The sequence below is a fragment of the Atractosteus spatula genome, chromosome 4 (genome assembly GCF_055471065.1).
Source record: "Atractosteus spatula isolate fAtrSpa1 chromosome 4, fAtrSpa1.hap1, whole genome shotgun sequence".
Lineage (NCBI taxonomy): Eukaryota > Metazoa > Chordata > Actinopteri > Semionotiformes > Lepisosteidae > Atractosteus > Atractosteus spatula.
In genome coordinates, this window is record NC_142709.1 from 59,708,258 (window position 1) to 59,728,327 (window position 20,070).

The following is a 20,070-nucleotide window of genomic DNA, read 5'->3' on the forward strand; positions in this document are numbered from 1 at the left end:
GCTTCAAAGAATCAAATTACATTGCAATCTAAAAAAATACCCTGAAAAACTGGTAGTTTTCCATCATTTTTTTCTAAATAACACACAGACATGCAGATACAAATAAAGACAGAAAAACAGTCCTAGAGAGACACGTCTTTTTCAAAAAGGTTTTATTACAAAAATAAACTTAAAGCTTCTACCTTTTAGACCCAATGAAAACCAAAACTTTAAACTTGTTAGCCATGCTGGTGAACCTGACACCTGACTATATGAGATCTTGGCATCAGTTGTTAGCAACCCAACAAGACAGATGGGGCGAATGACCTCATCTTGTGTGAAACCTTCCTAATATTCAGTTGATCAATAATCGAGAAGAAAAAAGACAGATGTCTGACTTTGTCACTGATGCAATGTTCAGCAAATGGGAATATACGGTACATAGCATATGTACTGTAGCTGGACTCAGATCTCTGAAGACCAGATCTAAACAGCCCCAACAATCACCAAACCTCCTTTGTAGATGTAACACCTTCATATCCACACTTGAAATAAAGACAGTGAAGTTCAGGAGCAAAGCACGAAGAAGGCTCCATGGCCGAAACATTGTGTTTTCTTTCTTCATTTTTTCAGCATGGAATAAACCTATTACTTGTTCCTTTGCAGCCTACGCATGCTGACGCAGCTACCCACCTGAACTACTAAAGCACTGCTTTGGCTGTTTCTTACTGCAGTGTAGCTAGATCTATCAACCCCAGCAGTTTGATGAGCCTCTCACCTTCTGTTCTTGTCCTCGATCTGAAGGGCGTAAGCCACGTCATCCGTGAGGAGGATTTTGGTGTTGCTGTTGTCGCCCCACTTGAGTTTGAGGCTCTGGGGTCCCGCGGCGGCACACTCCAGCCGAGGGGGTGCTGGGGGCAACGGCCTGGTCCGCACCCGGAGGGGCTGGCAGAAAGCTCCGGCTCCGATCTCGTTCACGGCCCGGATCCTGAGGCTGCAAGCGAAGCCAAGAACAAAGCCAGTGAGGACCAGCTCCAACGGGAGAACCGCCAAGAGGAAGCAGCCCGGGTTCAGCTGAAAAGATTCTGAAAACACATTTCTGTATTCTGTATCACATATTTTTGAAGAATGCTTCAAAAGACTGCAGCACAAAAGCAGACAAAATCCTTCCTTGTGGGGTGTTAAACTTTAGGCAGCTACATTTGAACAAGTGAAACAGATACAACATATCTGAGAAACAGATACAACACAAGGGGGTAATTAAGTTACCAGCACAGCTCAAAGACTTGTAAGAGAATACAAGCACTATATAGGCAGGACAATTACGCCAAAAACAGACATATTACACAGTATATCGACACAATCAATGTTAATCAAAATCTGCACTGCACTCTTCCTAAAAGAATAACAATAAACATCCAAGATAAAAAAAATCTTGGATGCAAATGCAACAAAACCTGTTAAGGTGAAAAAAGGCAAAGTAAAAACTAAGAAGTCAAATTTGTTCAATATATGCATACTATAATAACTAATCTGACATTTTAAACAAGACTTAATGAGTTGTAATAAAGATGTGAAACAAGTACAAATATGGGGGGTACTTTATTAATATTGGTACTATATTAAAAATAAAAAGTTGCCTATTTCTAACAAAGTATTCTATATTAAGCACCAATTGCATTTCCTGAGTAAATATACATTATTTATTCACCTTATTCATCAATGCATTTGAAAACAGCTAATCTTTTGATGAAAAACAGAAAGTACTTTCACACTGAAAAAAAATCACTAAGACCAAATATAGCGTTCCTTTGTAATTTATATGAAAATTCTATCACGGGAATTCAAATAATCAAACAACAAACCCGCTTTGCACTCTGTATTTTGCTTTTACCATTTATTCACTCCACTAACTTTCACAAAATTCAAGATCAACAAGTGGGGCTTGCCAGAAGTTTGTTACCTACTAAGGAAATTTCCCAAACTCACTTTATTTTTTTCCACAACTATTAATATGAAAAAGAGCTGACAGTTAAAATGCTCACTGATCTAATGTGCATTGTCTACAGCTGCCTGAAGAACCACAGCAACTACAGCTATTTAATAAAATGCAAATAGATTATATAAAACAAGAAGCTTGTATGATAAATGTATCAGGTGCAAAGTTCCTGAAACACTGAACCATATTAATTGTATATATCCTAGGATAGTTTGAGGCACAGGACATAATCAGGCACCATACTTGAGATGGAAGAAAAATTTTTAACTGAAGTTCTGAACATAGCTGTTTAGAATTGAGACTAGGATCAAAGACGAGTCCAAGGTTGTACATTTCAGGGCAAAATCTGAACTGAGTCTTAAAGACCTAGCTTTGAAAAATGATTGTGTCTGGTAGGCAATTTGGGTGCTTAGGAAGTAAAGCAGAAAGTTTGCAGTGAGTCTCCTTAATGTAATTAAAACACATAATGAATATCTTCTGAGCCAAGAGTGTATTTTAATTAAATTTATCAGCCTAAAGGGGTATATACTGTATTAAAACTTAATGTGCCTGAGGAAATAAAAACATTTTCAAGCTTTACATTTAAGTCAAGCTTATGTGTCTGTTGGTTGTTATGGAAGTGCTTGTTGTTCCCATGTTCCCATTAAAAATACATTAAAAATTGTATTCAGCAAAACAATATGTTATGCTATTGAAATGAGAATACTTGCTTATTATCAAGGGCAAAAATATAGATCATGTATGCTCTGGACTCGGACTTGGAGGACACAGGGTTTATATGGGTTGAACCTTTGAGCAGATAAAATACACCAGAATATTACCTATGCATTTTAACAAAAATGAAATTTATAAAATGAAATTTATGGGCAATTCTACTGAAAAATGTAAAGTGTAATAAGGCAAACTGAATTTGTTTTATTAAAATAAGTGAATACAGAGACTATAGTGTCTGTTTTCTTTAGATTTTATATTAAAGCTTAAAGGAGGCTTTACTGTCATGCTTAAAAGCTAAATTTCATTAATCACCCACTCAACATTTTATATCTGATAGCATTCCAACTTTTTTTGCAGCCATTTTTTGTATAGCTGTAAGCAGCAACATGCTGTCCGCTGGTTTTAAGAAAACGTGTTAACAATAAGATATTTCTTATGCCATTTTCCTCTTCAAAAGAAAGGGATAACATGAGTCAGAAAAAACAGGGTTAAAATATGCTTTCAATGGCCACTGACCCTGACCACCGCATGAAACATCTTTCTTTCTGTGTACATTCTTTTAATGCTCAGAAGTGTTAACTTAAGACTGAAAACATCAGACCTTTCACTATTTAGCAGCTGCATATCTTCAAAAGCTTAATGATCAGGTCACCTTCTTTGTTCCTTTAACTAGTTTCTAAACCCACAATGTGTTAAAAGCCAAAACTTGGGAATTCTTTAATATATCATCTCTAAAAATAATATGGGCCATTTTCACTGCATTTCTAGTCCACATATTGAAAACCCAGTCTAAAAAACTGGCTTGGTATATAGATTTACACACTGAGCTAAGAAGAGAAAAACTGTGCCCAGTTATGGCATGTTTATGCTTTATTGCTGCATCAAGAGTTTTACACAGGAGTAAAGATTTGCAGTATAACAGATATTTTTTCTCAGGTTCTGTACCCATAAATATAGTCCTTATAAATCAAGGCAAAATGTCAATGCTACACAGAACTGCCTCCTTTTGATAGACTTTTACTTCTAGTAACGTAGGCGCATTGTATTAGGAAATACGGTTGAAGTCAAGAATATTGTATTTTCACAGGACTAAACTAATAGAACAGACTGATATTCTCAGAAAAACCTTACAGCGGAGCACAAGGCTTCCTTCTAAGGTAACAAATTTAAAATGTTACTAAGTTCAAAAGAGATCTCTAAGGTCAGGACAAAAGTGCTAGACACCTAGAGTATACTTACTGCTGCTGTCTGACCATTCCACATCAGCCTAAAAAACAGTAGGGATATGAGGCAATTTGAAAAAACACTTCTGGGCTCCTGTTAGTACTTGGAGCCAACACTGGCTCAAGTTGTTTATGGAAATAAATTGAGAATCAACATCTTTCTAGGTTTCCTCAAAGCTCTTTTTCTTGTGTGGCACTGCTGTACTACTTCAAAAGTAAGCTCACACATTTTCCATCAGTGAAATTGCTAATCATTCCATTTGGTGAAACCATAATGTTTAGACTAGGTAGTTTTTTTTAATCAATAAACCTAAAACCTGGATTGTGTTTTAAAAAAACATTCTACATTTAATTTAAAAAAAGTAAAACCGACACATGATAATTTATTTTCTTTACTAAAACCTGGTTTTGTTGAACAGTCCACTCAATTATGAATCATTTACTGAAAGCTCTTTCTCTAATGGAGTTCGATTCCAGATAGGGGAGCAATCAAATAGGTTTTAACATATAAGACATTGCTCCATGAATATATAGCAACAACAGTTACCTAGTGGTGTTAATAGTTTCAGCTCCATTATTTTAGGAGGCATTTGTGAAGGACAAATGTATGATAATTCTTTAAGGACATTGCTTAAATTAATTCCAATCTGCATCACCATTTTGCAGATGTGCACATTACAAATGCAACATAGCATGTTTAACTGACACATACATTTAATTGACATTTAACGGGAGAAGATGCCCTTGAGACAGAAGTATCTATACTGTATGTCTATAGGATATTGAAGTAAACAGATTTTGTGTTACCTAACAAACATTAGAAGTCCAAAGACATTTACATTAAATCATTCTGCTGAAGCCCATTAACAAGACATGTTATTCTTTTATCTTAAGCTTGGAACTCACTTTAGCATGCTTAGTGTTGCAAAGTAAATTAATCCATCCATCCATTTTCTAACCTCTTCAACCAATTCTGGGACACGGGGGAGCTGGAGCCCTTCTGGCAAGCAATGGTCACAAGGTAGGGTACACCCTGAATGGAAAGCGAGTCCATCACAGGGCACACACAGTCACAGACACGCACACACGCAAACAAGGGGCAATCTTCCATAAGCCAATTAACCTACCAGTACGTCTTTGGACTGTGGGAAGAGAACCGGAGGATCCAGAGGAAACTGACACGAATGCAGGGAGAACATACAAACAACTCCATGCAGATAGCACCCCAGGAACTGAACCCAGGGCCCCCCCACTGTGAGGCAGCAACGCTCACCACAGCACCACTATGCTTCCCAAAGGACATTCATATCAATTATTATTAAATAAACAGTTTTAGAGTATAAAATGGTCACCAGGACTGACCAGAAGAAGTACTATGATTTGACAATAAACAGAAAGCTAATACTGAAAGATACAAGAAAGCAGGTTTACTATGAGCAGCTGGGATTGTGTTGTGAATGTCTGAGTGTGCAGGTCCAACCAAGTACTGAAGAAAGCATCAAGTCAACCACTGTATAAAAAGACTGCTAAACAATCGAAGGAAACGTGTATCAAGCTTGCTGGACAAGTTGGATACTTCCACAGAGTGAAGTGATCACTTACACAAACCCTTTAATGTAATGTCCAAATAAGTTAGAAATAATAAAGATCTGTCTGAGTGACGCAGATAACACCCAATACTTCAGGAGGCAGCACAAAGATGCAATAAAAGTACTGCAGCATATTCTAAGAGCCATCATTATTCTTCTGGCTGCAGAGTCAGTTTAAAAGGCAGAGCATTAAAATGTTATCAAAATCATACAGCTAGAGTGTTAATCATAGCTCGCAGCTCCTGAAGCAGGCACTCTTGTCAGATGGGCACTGCAACCCATGATTGTACTTTTACACTGAGCATATCGCTGTCCATTCTACAAGTGACCTTAATACAGAAATGCCCGATTTGTTTCTGCTGGTATGGATAAAATCAGGCTCTGTCACACTTAAAACAAGCGTTCGTATATTAAATTATGTTTTTTTGTTGTTCTCGCAGTCAGTTTGGTCAAGTTTCTTCCTCACAAATCAACCCCACAAATCAACCCTGTATTTCTGGCAATCTGAAATACACGCATGCTTTGCATGCTGATTCAGAGAATGCATCATTAAGGGGTTCGGGTCCCCCCAAAACATATAGTGAAAGATGTAGTTCTGCATTAATGTAGAAATACCATGAAAATTTAAACGAACATGCTCTTTTACTTTTTTAAAATCTATAGCACAATCCTAAGGAAAAAAAAAATGTATGATATTGCTTTACCCAGAAAAGTTAAATGGAAAAAATAAACCAGTAATGGCTTGTTTTATACAAGCAGCACATATAAGAGTGAAATTGCTTAATGGCTTTGCTCACCTGTATTCACTGTCTGGCTGCAGCCCTTCAACCACATAGCAGGTCACATTGTCCACTATAATTTGACTGTCTCCCAGTTCGATGGTGTATGAAATTACTTCTGATCCATTACTGCAAGGCTCTTCCCATTTTAAAGCAAGGCACGTGGAGGGGGAAATTAAATGTGCATCTATGTGATCGCTGTCTAAAACAAACAGCGTGGAGACCATGTCAGGCACAGAGGCAGGAGTCCTGCATGTCACCAGCTCGCTGTAGGACCCTGCTCCTGCTTGGTTGGCAGCCTGGAACCAAAAAATGAAAAGGAACTCAGTGTCTCTTTATTCCTGATAAAACCAGAACACATTTAAAAAAACACACAGGGAGGAACTGAAGGACTGGGAAAATCGTTGAGTAATAACCAAATACAGTACATCTCTAGGATCAGATGGGAACTTCTCACCCTTGAGACAGGGCAGAATGCTTTTTTAACAGAGCTTCATTTTTAATTCAGTTAATTCTGCAGAAAGCATGAAGGGTTCCTTTATATTTAACAATATTTGTATGTTTCATGCCGGGAACACCACTGCCTCGTGTTACAACCCAGACACAGTAAAGCCATCTTCAAAGCAATGTCCCATTTTAAACATCCCCAAGGTCTCCATCTCGTTTTTATGTTTCTCTGTGAAATAATTTGAAGGCAGCATGCTCTTGTCATTTCCGGCCGCCAGCCACTGTCCTTCCCCATTTTCATAGCCGCTAATTCATTCACATGGGGGAAAAGACAAACCCGATCAGTTTTGGAATATATTTAGAAGCACAGCATTTTGTACATTCAGTGTTAAATTTCACACATCCAGTTAAGTGATAAGATAAGATCACTTTATTGGCCGTATACAATTTCTTGTATTAGGAATTTGTCTTTTTACTTTGACTTTTCACCCCAACTTGCTCTCCATGAGACACACAGACAGGAAGAGAGAAGTCTGGGGTCAGAGCGCAGGGTCAGCCATTTATACGGCACCCCTGGAGCAGCTGGGGTTAAGGGCCTTGCTCAGGGGCCCAACGGAGTAGGATTCCTCTGATGGCCGTGGGATTTGAACTGGCAACGTTCCAGCAACAGGCGCAGATCCTTAGCCACAGAGCCACTGCTCCACCCATGCATGAGCAGAGGATCTACCGACACTCCAATCATGGCCATGAGCACTTGGTATTATATACACACTGCCTTGCTTTTAGAATGAAATTGCTTAGTCTGCATGCTAGCCTTAGCCTGAAAATAGAAGTTGTCTCAGTGGTCACAATCACTTTTAAACATTACTGTCATTACTCACTGTGCTCCTTCAGATACATAACATAGTGTAAGGAAATGGACACTTTATTTTTACTATTCTGAAAGGCAGAATAAAATGTGGACATTGAACATATAATATGCAGCACATAACTGTTTTATAGGCCTTCATAAACCTTAAAAACTTTCTCCTAACACTCCTGAGAGATTTTAACGTTATATTAGTACTCCAGCCCTCCCATCACAGTGCAAAGGCTCTATATTACAATCACACTCAATTAATAAACTCATTTACTGAATTTAATGTTAGCCTACTTTACTCTATGAAAAAAGGCATTTCAAATCAATAACGAATTCAGCATGTACACAGGTTTCAAAATCTATCTGAATTGATAAAGATGAGTTACAGGTGAATAAATAGGGATAAATATAACCCTTCTTTCCTCTATGTTTTTTTTTTCCACTAAATAAAAATTATTCAAATCCACTTCAGAGACAACAGCAATTTCAATTAGCATATGTTTATGACTGAATGCTTTCAGTGCTGCGAATGTATCTTGATTGTAACAGACAGGCAAGGGGGGGTGAAATACGATATTTAGGAGAGATTAGTCAACCCACTGGAAAAGGTTCAATATGTGAGACACAAAGCATTGTATACTCTGAACTTGACCTTTCTGCATACAATATCTGAAAACATACAGTAATTCACCTCAATGCATAACAATTAAAGAGAAATTAGGACTGTTGTGGTTTAACTCTTTGTTGTAAGTTAGTTATATTAAGGTCTTTTCTGCATCTGTTGTGAAAAACCAGTCTGTGAATCAGGTGTGGTGACCATAACCGACTAATGTTAAGAAAAGACTAATACAGCACATGTGGCTGAATAGGAGCTCCATTAAAAGTGACCAGTGTTCTGCTGTGACACAAGCACTTATCTGTATCCTTAAGGAAATAAGATTTATTTTTTTATTTATGGAGGGACCCCATAGCATTGCAATCAATAGCAATCAGGAAACCCACTATTTACAATATGGAGTTCTTGATTGCTATACCAGTAAAGAGGGACAGAATATTGTACAGGCTCAGCCCAAATCTTTCTGGCCTGTGTTTGTGATATGGTCATGTTTCCCAATGTGGAAGTCTATGTTTGGCTGATGGCTGTCAGGGCTTGACAAGGGTATCCATGAGCTGCTGCAGTTGAGGGATTTCTCAGACCTGCTTGGAGTGCCTGTGAATGATGTTACTGAGAAATGTACAACACTTCTCCAATCAGTGCTAACTCTTCTGCATAGGCCTCATTGGGCTTGTCTAGTGGCAGTAACAGGTGGGCAGGTCAGAAGAGACTATACATCATTTCTCATTCTCTCTGCACATTACATAGTTTGCAGGGTAGATTGAGAGGATTAACAATTCCTGACTCTAAACTAAAAAAACAATCATACATAAAATATAAAATTAAAGGAAATTCTAGCTGAGGAGCTCTTTTACTGTTCTCCTCAGTTGTCTGTTGTTGGAAGATAACTTTAACCTCTACCTCAGGAAGCTACATGTCTGCATAACCTGTTCTCTTTTCTCAAGGATTAATCAGACACCCTCTTTATAAACCATGAGACAAACTGATATTGCCAAGGTTACAGGAACAGGTGAGGGGAGGTCCATACAATCTCACTTTTGAGGCTATTTTATATTCTTTCCATTGGTCAAAGTAAAATGAATCAATGTAGCATTATCTGAAATGCCAAGTCAGTAGAATGGACACTAAGAACAAACCAAACTTGGTGTGAAGGATAAACCTTTGAGGATTTCAACTGTTACAGAGCACTCTGAGTTCACCTGCCCTTGCAGCCACTGACATTACTTCTTTCAGCATAAATTACCTGACATTGCCTGCACAGAAAACTGTTAGAAAGCAATTGGTGCTGCAAGAGATCTTCCGCTTTAGCACAAAGATAATGGAAGATAAAGATTGTGTGCTGCTCTTGTGTGATTGATAGTGCTATAAAGTTTTAATCTCTATGCAGAAAAATAATGGTCACTGTCTTGCGGTGTAGTCAGGACCTGTCTGTCATTTTCAGAGATAAAGAACAAGTTTTGCATCATTGTATTAACACAGTTTATGCACTGTGAAATTTAAGAATCCATCAGTGGGCATAAACATCTGTATGTTTCTGAACTAAAGTTTTCTGTTTTATAATAGCAATAAAGTTGAATATAAGTATATAAAACTCTTAAACAGTACTGTACTAAATTATCTTTTGCAAATACAGCCTGCAATATATTATGACCAGAACATGTTGTGCATTGTTATGGAATTATATCCAATTTAAAAAACAAATTAATTAACCATTACGCTGCAGTCGGCACTGAGAAAGTATCTGTGAATTGATACACAAGCACCGCAAGTGTGATGCACAATAAAAATTGTAAGAAATCAAAATCCCATGTCAGGAATAAAAAAAGATAACTGTTCTGCCCCCCTGCACAATTATCTTAGAACTTAGAACTTTAAAAAAGTCTGAAAGACTCATAGATACACTGTAGATTAGTAATTGCTGTGAACTCTGAAAATAACCCAAAATCATTTGAATTGTCCAGGCTGCATAATTACCTGTAGTCTACAGCAGTAAGGTGTTGCTGCGTCGAGATTGGAAATTTCATACTGCGTGTCAGTACCACAGTAAATGAGTTCCAGGGGCTCCTCTGCTTTACTCCACTCCAGCCTGTACTCTGAAACGTCAGCCCCAGAGTTCTCTGGGCACTGGAAAACAGGAAACAAGAATCTATCTGACAACTGCTGAGAGAAGATATGGTATATTTGTGGTATATTCTGTAGCAACTAAAAAAAGCTTTCAGATTGGAATGGACACCTACTATAACCTTCTATTAGCTGTACGTGATATTGTGCAATACTATAAAAATGATGTGTTTAAATCTTTGAATAATTAACAACACTGACAGCAACATCATGCAGTGTGTTTCTAGGGAATTACATTTCCAGTTACAGTGCCTCCTGTTGTGTACTCTTGTTGTCCAAGAGACTGCAAATGCCACAGTCCTATTTGTAATGTGTCCAAATTTCCATTGTTGCCCAGTTTAAATATATAGATTCACATATAGAATCTTAATCATTAAAAATATTCGCTATAAAAGCCAGTGGATCCCATTCTTTTGCCACAAAGAGCTGCATGCATTTTTTTTTTGTGTGTGAGGGAGGGGGTGGGGGGCTTGTGCAATCAAAGAGCTGTCTCCTCTCTGGACTACAAAAGATCGAAACCATTTGATAGCACAAATTGAAATGTTCAGGGTAGCAATTACCTCTGTACCTTTTTCAAACTATCGGGATGTACAGAAAGGCATGTTTTATCTGTGTTAAAAACCATCTGAAGCTCCTGCGATTTGCAGTGCCCTTCAGCTGCCAATCCCTTTGATGTAATGTATTCCAGGATACTCATCTTCTTTTACAAGCAGCATCCAGCTTCTGTAATTGGCAGTGTCGATGGCAGGAAGTTATGCAGCTCAAACCGAATTTACCATTTGACTTATCACATGGACACTACAGAGCTACATCAACCGAACCCTTATTCTTCATGAACGCGTTATGAAAAGTCAAAACTTTCTTCTTATTTACTACAGGAGTTACACCATTTTATAGTGCCATTATTTTATAGAATATTAACTGAAAATGCAACATGACTTGAAATCTTTGTGTTTCTCAGTAACAAGTATGTGTATGAAATCACTTCCTTCCACGACTTCTTCGGGACTTACCTCCCAGCTCACCAGAACGCAGGTATTGGATGTAAGGGTCAGACAGGGTGGCCTACATTGGCCTGGAGGCCCAGCTGCAGTTGTCACCTCTGTGGCTCCAGAAAATGGACCGTACTATAAGGACACAGCAAGAAACATTCAGTTCCTGATGTCATAACGAAACCATCTGAATGAAAGTGTCAGAAAATACTAGAGACCATGAATGAAGATAATTAAACACATACCCTCAGCAGGTTTTGTCTCTGCATGATGCGGTTAAAAGCTCACAGTATACACTAAGCTATTTTCATTGTTTATTTTATTTCTCAAACAGATCCATTCCTAAGATCTTAAAAAAGCAAAAAAAATGTGATGATCTCCTTCGTGTGCATATATTTAATCTGCTTTGTGGATTATGTAGACTGCAAACTAAACAGCCTCTTGCCTGCACATTAGCATCAAACAGATAACCATCTTTACAAGCTTGTGTCAGGAAAACAGAGACTTGTACAAATGAGGAAAATATCCAAGATAAATCAATAATAAACTCCCATTCACTCACTTATTGTACTTAGTGTTCAATACACCCAATGCTATATTCAGATAAAAGTTCTGAGTTTTTCTTCTAAGTGCAATTTCATGCCTGCATTGCAAGACAATGTAGAGCTCACAATAAAAATAAGTTAAAAGCAATAGAGATTAATTAAGAATGGAACATAAAATTACAAGGGTAATGAATTTGCTCTTCACAGGCAAAGCAGAAATAGCCAACCTGCAGCTTAACACTTTCCACAGACTTTTGTCAAATCTGTTTAGTGTAATATCTAACTGCTGTCTTCTCCAAAACAAGGGAAAAACAAGCCATTTCATCTAACTAACATGGCATGTGTATATTTAATGCCCAATTACGGGGCACTTTTGACAATGACATTCATTATGTCACATCTACGCATTACAGCTTCTCCACTTAAAACAAAGAATTTTCTGATTGCCCAGAAAGTAGTTCTCAAGGGACAGCATGGATCTAGAAGAGAACAGAATTCATTGACTGTTTCTGTGGTTGTCAGGAAAAAAAACGACAGTGTCTGAATCATGTCTCCAGAGCGGATTAAGTTCAAACTATCAGCCACACGACCACAGAAGAGGCCGACAGTTTGTGATGCATTAATGCTACTGTGGATTACACTACAAAACAGTCATAAAGTGACTTAAGTCAAATAGACAGAGCAAGCCTTCTCTTAAATAAATGGAAATTTGCCATATTTAAAATGTGTAGGGAAAAATCCTTCCTTGTGTATTTTTTTAATTCTGAAATCCAGAGTAGTGTTCCCAAAGTTTGCATCTGACTTTTCACTTTCATGAACAAGAAATTTTGACAAGCTAAGGGAGCAGGCAAATGAAACAAAAGATAATTCAAAAACTTCTACAAAAATACAAACATTTCTACTAACAAGCACATTCGCTCCTAGCGTGTGTCCCTATTGTATTAACACTGTCTTCCACAATTTTCTATGTGCTGTGGGATAAACATCATGGACACTTCGCCAGTCAGGCACTGCGGTGAGACTTCATGGGCCTGGTTTACCCACCCCAGCCTCATTGGCAGCTCGGACTCTGAAGCTGTATGTGGCTCCGGGGAGCAGGCTGCTGACGGTGCACTCCAAATCAGGGCCGTGATACACCTCCGAGGGCTCCTTGTTCTCTTCACTCATTTCCAGGCTATACTCTGTCACTTCACAGGCTCCCTCTGAGGCAGGACAGTCTGCAGACAAAGAAAGCCCAGGTCATTAAGTGACCTTTACCTTTCCTTCATCGTCCATGACAAACCCACAACACACCTGAAAACATTTTCCTCACGCCATTCTTGTCTTTGGGCAACAGAGGGAGGACGGGCTCGTCTTTAGACGAGTTACAGCTACTGCACACGAAAGCCCAAGAAAAAGTAACATCACCAGTCTTTTTATTACAAATGGAATGGCAGCAGTAATTACATCTCAAATCTAGTTGTTCATCAGGCCAGAACATGTTTCGGTTTCTGCTGGGCAAGGGAAAATGGTGGCACTTGACTACCCCATGAATGGTGGGCTTGTCCATCCAAAGCCTACCCCCAGTAAAGATGCTGGTACTGGACTCATTTTTTACAGCTAGGTGGAATGGAACATTACTTTTAGGGGTTTGGACACATTACCCTGCAGTTAGGAGTCTAAAGCCCTGTCCTGTAGTTAAGTTTTCAGTATCATTCAACGTAGCAAGTAGTCTTGTGACTTAATTAACATAAGTTACAGGAGGCAGACACATGTCTGCAAGACTGTGCCAGGATACTCTTTCAGTGTGGCAGACACACAGAGTGTGCAGTGACATTTCAGTAACAGCGGAACAAACTGTGGCCCTACAGGACTGCCTTCAGGATTCACTGCAGTTTACAGACATGAATTTTAATAGGCACAAAGATAAAAAGGGCATGTCCGGGAGAATATAATTGCACCGTATATTCCAATTCAACTATTATACTGTAGATGCATAATTAAAATAGCAGTGTCTGGAAATCAGACAAATGACTTCACAGAAGCTTCCCTTCCCCTGAGATCAAGTTATCTCCTAAATCCCATTTTATTCATTCAGAGATTTAAACCTTATGAACAAGCATGAACAAGTGTGAATGTGAACTCAGTTGAGTGCAGTATCTCGACGGGTCAGAGGAGAAACAACGGATTTCTTAGGGAATTCTAAAGAAAAATATTACAGAGTAGTTCAGGTGTGTAGCTGCGTCAGTAGGTTGCAAAGGAACAAGTAATAGGTTTATTCCATGCTGAAAAAAGAAGAAAGGAAACAATGTGTCGGCTGTGGAGCCTTCTTAGGGCTATTATTACTGTTCAAAAAGAAACTACATTATTTAGGCATGATTAACATTGTCATGTACTGTACTTTTATATAATGTGCAACTTTTCATGTTTGAACCATTCCCCAGATTAATTTCTACTGTCCATTCTGAAACGTATGGGTGCTCTTGTGTCTTCATTTTCTTAAATGTCATGTACCTTCTGAAGAACTCTGATATTTTTTTTTGATACTTCAACAAAATCTCCCATCTCTGCTGAGCAAAATAAAAAAGACCCTGACAAGGATCAAGCAACGCTTGTCTTTGGATCTGTTTTTAGATTTTTGATTCCTGAATGACGATGACCGATGAACTTCAGAAAATGTGTACAGTTTAGTTATCCATTCACTGATGAACTGTTGCCATGGTGACACCATCTCTACATAGCGCTGAAATGCTGATTCGTGATGGTGTGCGTGAGCTCAGGCAGGACGCTTTTACTGCCTTCCCTTTTTTCTCCATTCTGTTGCCCGTCACCTGTACAGACATACGTGCAGGACTCAGGCTATAAGCAATAGCTTTTCGCTACCAAGGCAAATTGCACATTGTTTTGCCATGTGATGTTTCGGTGGAAGTACATGCACTGCTCAAGGTCAGAGTAATACAAGGAGACAAAGCAAGAAACAAAAAAGAAAACTTAATGGAAGTGTCAAGAAAACAATTTGAGATTACGTAATAGCCCACAGGTTAGAAACTATTCCACAACTGAAAAAAAGTGCTACAGTTTTAAGAGAGATACCGTGGAAAGACCAGATTAAGGAGGGAACTCTACTAAGAAACGTAATGTAATTCACAGATTCAGAGCCCAACTATGATCAACCTTTAAAGCAAATCCAAAATATCAGTAATACAGGAGCAGATTTACTTATAAGGTCTGCAAAAAGTGCTGAACACAATCAAACAAAGAAGCAATATACTGAATTACATTTGAATTCCTTTTATGCAAACCTAATTGTTTTAAAGGAAATGACGGGAATAATTAATAGATTCATAGAAGTTGCATCTGCACTCAGTACATAAAATTATTAAACAAAGCTTATTGTTCTATTTCAATCTCAAACACTAGGGATACAAAAGGTTGTTCCCTCTCGATTTAAATGGCTCTTTTTACCTATAAACAGCTTATTGTCCTTGAAATTATGATTAATTTTTTTTATACGTGATTCAGAGCACAGTAGTAAACAACATCTTCTCATCCGTTTCATTTGATAGTGGCTGAGGTGGGGGCTCAGATGTCCACGTTTTTAACTGCATTTTAAAAAATACCTTAATACCATGAATTACAGCTATGGGGGTGGCATGGTGGTGCAGTGGGTCAATTAGAGGCCTGGGGCGCTATCTACGTGGTGCTATCTGAAGACATACTGGCAGGTTAATTGTCTTCTTAGAAAACTGGTCCTGCTGTGAGTGCATGCGGTGTGTGTGTGTGTGTGTGTGTGTGTGTGTGTGTGTGCGCGCGCTCTGTGATAGACTGGCATCGCATTTAGGGTGTACCCTGCCCTGCACCCATTGATTACCAGGAAAGGGCACACCCGTGACCCCGAATTGGATAATGTGGTTAGAAAACAGATAGATATATAAAGTCCCCCTGCATGATTCACATTTGTAGAGGATCAGTCCGGGAAGGATCTGAACAGAAATGAAAGGATAACTTGACTTACCCCACTGTAAGTGTACTTCCTTATGTCTGACTTTGCCTATGATTCTTGGGGGTTGACATGGACCTGGAGCAACACTTAGTGTGCGAACTGGCAGGCTTTCAGAACACTGCAGAAAAATTAGACACAAGTGACTTTGAGTGCAGAACTGAGTGGCAGGCCTTTCTTCTGTGTGATTCCGAAAAGTCGCCAAGTGGAGTACAGTAGCGAGACTCAGTATTTAAAATAACATATGCAAATTTAACCATTGAAAAAATGCATTCCTTTTTTTGTATCATTGGTTTTTTCATGTTCATGCATGGTTTATAAGTTAAAAGCATTTTCAGAGAGGATATAAGACTTAGCTTTCAATGCTCAAACTGTCTTGGGCTGACAATAATTGAATACAATAAACATTATATGTCTAATTAATCTTCCCTTTACCTGCTGTATGATGTAACTTCTTAACACATGCAACAAGCCTGCGGGGCCAAAAAAAGCATGAAAAATAACGCCTGATTTATTTTTGTCATATCTGACTGACAAGCTGTGATTAGACTTCCATGGCTAAGCCTAGGGGATTCCTTCATACCTGACTATGCCCTCCAGTGCTGATACAGCAAGTTCGGAGCCTGTACAAAGTGCCTGGTTTCAAGTGATCACATACTCGTTCTGTAGCCGGTCCACTGTATGCGATGTTCCATTGATTTGCTGTAAAGACAAAGGTTTAGTCCTGTCATTTTTCAAACGTTATTGTGCCTACATGGTGCATAGGAAGTTATCTGGCCAATCCAAACAACTTTATTGTGAAAACTATGAACCTTTGAGGAGTAAGGTCTGAAATACAAATGGAATTCCCACAGACAATGGCATACTCCAGCAGGAGTTAAAATGGCAGGTATACTAGTGATTTTCCACCTAGGATCATAGAGGATGATGATCGTGGATATAGCTATCGTTTAAGAGGATTTTGCAGGTCTACAGAGATCTGCATGGAGTACTGACATACAGAAGACATGATGGATGGATTAATACCCTTATTAATTTATTCCTTTTTTAAATTGTATAATGTTAGCATGCCCAAAGGGGTTGGGCAGCCAGTTGACCTTGGACCCCTAGATGTTTTTTTTCTCCTTACTAAGGAGTTTTTGGCTCCTCTCCTCTATTGTCTTCTGGTCTTTTCTGTTCTGTAGTCACAACATACTGTATATGGTCACTTGCTTTGTTAAGCGCCTTGGTGCAACCTTGTTGTGAAAGGCGCTATATAAAAATAAAATGAATTGAATGATGAGTTATGGGGATTCTGGTTTATACTTTTACATTCTTTCGAAACATGTTCTCCACTGTTGGTTTCTATATGTTCCAATTTCTATTGCATCATTGTCTTCATGTTACTAGTGTTCAAACAGGGAAAGTGGCTTCATAAGCACTGTATATAAACACATAAAAATGACTTTCACATGCAAAACAAAGCATCAAGGATAACAAGGTGGAGAGAGCCTTTGTATTATCTGTACTACAACTGAGTGCAATTACAATTCTCTAAAAATTGAAACCAATTTACTGAGAGAACACAATGTTCTGGGCTTGGGTTTATTGTACCTCCATCTGAAGTCAATGTAAAAGAACAACACTGGATTAAAATAAAACTACTAGACAGGGACAAATGACTGTTGAGTGCAGCACAAAGGTGTAATTAAATGGAACATGATATTGACTGAATAATGTACCATCAGAGTTTCCTTCTGAAATTTCCAAGAGGTATTTCAAGATTTCTGAACCGCCATTGTCTTGCGGGGGGTCTGTAACACAAACAAGAAAGCAGACGTCTTAAAAAACAAAATGACTAAGTCAAACATCCAGTAACCGTGCATCTCGCCTCAGGTAACACCAAAGTATGACGACAATGCACTGTTTTATTATTTAAAAAAAAAATTGGAGTGTGATAAAGCTAGAAATAAAGACAAATGTAAGACACGTCATCATTGCATTTCCAAGACAACCTAATTTTCACCACAGCTGGAAAGAAATCTCAATTACATTAATAATGAATACAGTATTTGGTCATCTAGCCATTTCTGTGTATTTGCAAATAAAATTAAGTTGAAAAAATTGTGTATATTATACCTATTGTATTACTAAAACATTTAAACATTTATTATATGTCCAATCACTATTAAAAGAAGCATTATGTTTAACTTTATAGTAATAAAAAGATAATTTCATGGTCTGCAAGTCAGTGAGGATTTCTCTTCTTAAAATCAAGCTTGCAATACATAAATCGCCTGAAAAATTATGAAATCTGATTAGATAGGCCTGACAAATAAATATATCTACTGTCAAACATAGGGCAGCTCTTAGGAAGTACTGATAATAGATGGATTGTTGGATTAACTGATATCCCTAGGGATTTTTATTAATAAAATATTACTTGAAAAATGCTAACTGCTTTCCTTACCTTGAACAAAACTTTCATTTCTTAAATTACAACTAAAAAACTGCAAAATGGGAGGTCGCACCACTGGGGAATGTAGTGCCTGATTAGGTAACCTGCATATTAAACTAGATTATTTGAGTAGACATTTATTATAAAAGTGGCCTAGGAATGGAAAGATATTAATAAAACAGCACATTGGGTTCTGCAAATGGCACCCTGTGCAACACAAATAACATACGGTAGTGGCAACAGTTTTATTACCGCTATTCTAACCACAGAAGAAAGCTATATCAAATATGCAAGCCACTAGGGAAGGCAGACAGGAACGTCAAACATACCCCACTTCACACAGAAGCTGTAAGGTGTGATGGGCCCTTTCATACAGGGCTTTGAGGGGGGACCTGGCTTGTCTGGGCTTGTGGTGCAAACAAGAACTTCGCTGGGAGTGCTCTTCCCTTCCATGTTGGAGGCAATGAGCTGCAGGAATTGAAGGAGAAAAGAACAACTACACATCACAAATAAAGATATTATGCTTATTTTAAGATCAAATTCCGCCTTTCCTTTCCTTTTTTATTCTTTTACAAGAAATAGCAATCTTTTCCATTTTTAAACATTTCTGACAACAGAGACCTACTCCGATCATGGAGGTTTTCTAGGTCTCTTTACAGACCTGAAGAACTGGGAGAAACAGGTCAAGTGATCCAATTAAGCTAATAATGATTATTAGTTTTAGGTCGTTTAGGTTTAAGTGCAGATTTGGAAAGAAAAACTAGACAGACAGACTAGCCCTCAAGGAGTTGAGATGGATTACTCTGATTCAGATAACATTAACATGCATTGTTGAACTGTGAATATTTAATTTCTTGGCATTTGCTTCTCTTGTAATTTATCCTTAGCTTTCATATAACATGTCAGTTCAAAGCCCTATTTTAAACAGGGATTTCATTGACTACTGTCAAAAATCCTATTGCAATGAAATGATATGTTTTTTATTCTTATCTTTTAATGTAAAAAGACTCCATTATCTATTCTAGAAACACTAATGGTTCTCTTTTATTCTAAAATACAGTTTTTACCTTGTTTAAAAGCTAATGGTTTGGGATCCTGACAAGAAAAGTCTTTTTAATTCAAATATATACTAGAAAGGTATGGCAAAGCAGCAGTAATACAGAAGATAAAAACGCTAAATGTAATGCCACAATGCACCTGGAACTAGTACCGTTAATTAACAAAGGTACACGATAGAAATACTTCCAATTGACTTTCTTGTTTTCTTCAAGAGCATGTTAACCGAGCAATGAATGAGCTTCTAAATGACCAACAACCCTGGACATTCATGACTATGTAAGGCTAACTCTTAAAAATCAATTCAAAGGCTCATTCATAGCTAAATCAGGGACAGAGAAGTTAGCAAAATATATTCAGAGAAAGAGGTATTCTGCCAAACTGTCTTCGTCACTCTCATGTGGCTGTGGTAATCTGCGGAGTTCACTTACCCTGAATTTATACTGTGTACTTCTCTTCAGATTTTCCACAGTACACGTCAAGGTTTCCCCTGTGTATTTCGGATGAAACCCATTTCCCTGCCATTGGATTTTGAAGAGAAAAAAGATCATGACATGAAGATAAGTACCATCCGCTTACCTTTGTGGCCTTTGGTTTGCAATAAATGAGCATGAAAGCCAAAAGTTAATACACTGTTCATTAATAAAATAAAATGGTTTAGGAATATTGCAGTCAGGCATGGGTCAAACCTAACTATATAACTGCATATTAGACACTGACTGAGTTATTGTCCAG

The 20,070-nt window shown here is 38.1% G+C and overlaps 1 protein-coding gene across 3 annotated transcripts in view; it reads right to left on the reverse strand.

The window, feature by feature from the left end:
• LOC148836714 (fibronectin type III domain-containing protein 3B-like) overlaps positions 1 to 20,070 on the reverse strand; it is a 161,631-nt gene that overhangs the window by 16,369 nt on the left and 125,192 nt on the right. For all 3 annotated transcript variants that reach the window (XM_088913964.1, XM_088913966.1, XM_088913965.1), the window contains exons 14-23: positions 19,767 to 19,853; positions 18,609 to 18,747; positions 17,564 to 17,635; positions 16,426 to 16,544; positions 15,858 to 15,963; positions 12,908 to 13,080; positions 11,340 to 11,453; positions 10,180 to 10,329; positions 6,302 to 6,582; positions 758 to 973 (exon numbers count right to left, since the gene is read on the reverse strand). In XM_088913964.1, the coding sequence (XP_088770090.1) occupies positions 758 to 973; positions 6,302 to 6,582; positions 10,180 to 10,329; positions 11,340 to 11,453; positions 12,908 to 13,080; positions 15,858 to 15,963; positions 16,426 to 16,544; positions 17,564 to 17,635; positions 18,609 to 18,747; positions 19,767 to 19,853 (1,457 nt within the window). The remainder of the gene's footprint in view (positions 1 to 757; positions 974 to 6,301; positions 6,583 to 10,179; positions 10,330 to 11,339; positions 11,454 to 12,907; positions 13,081 to 15,857; positions 15,964 to 16,425; positions 16,545 to 17,563; positions 17,636 to 18,608; positions 18,748 to 19,766; positions 19,854 to 20,070) is intronic.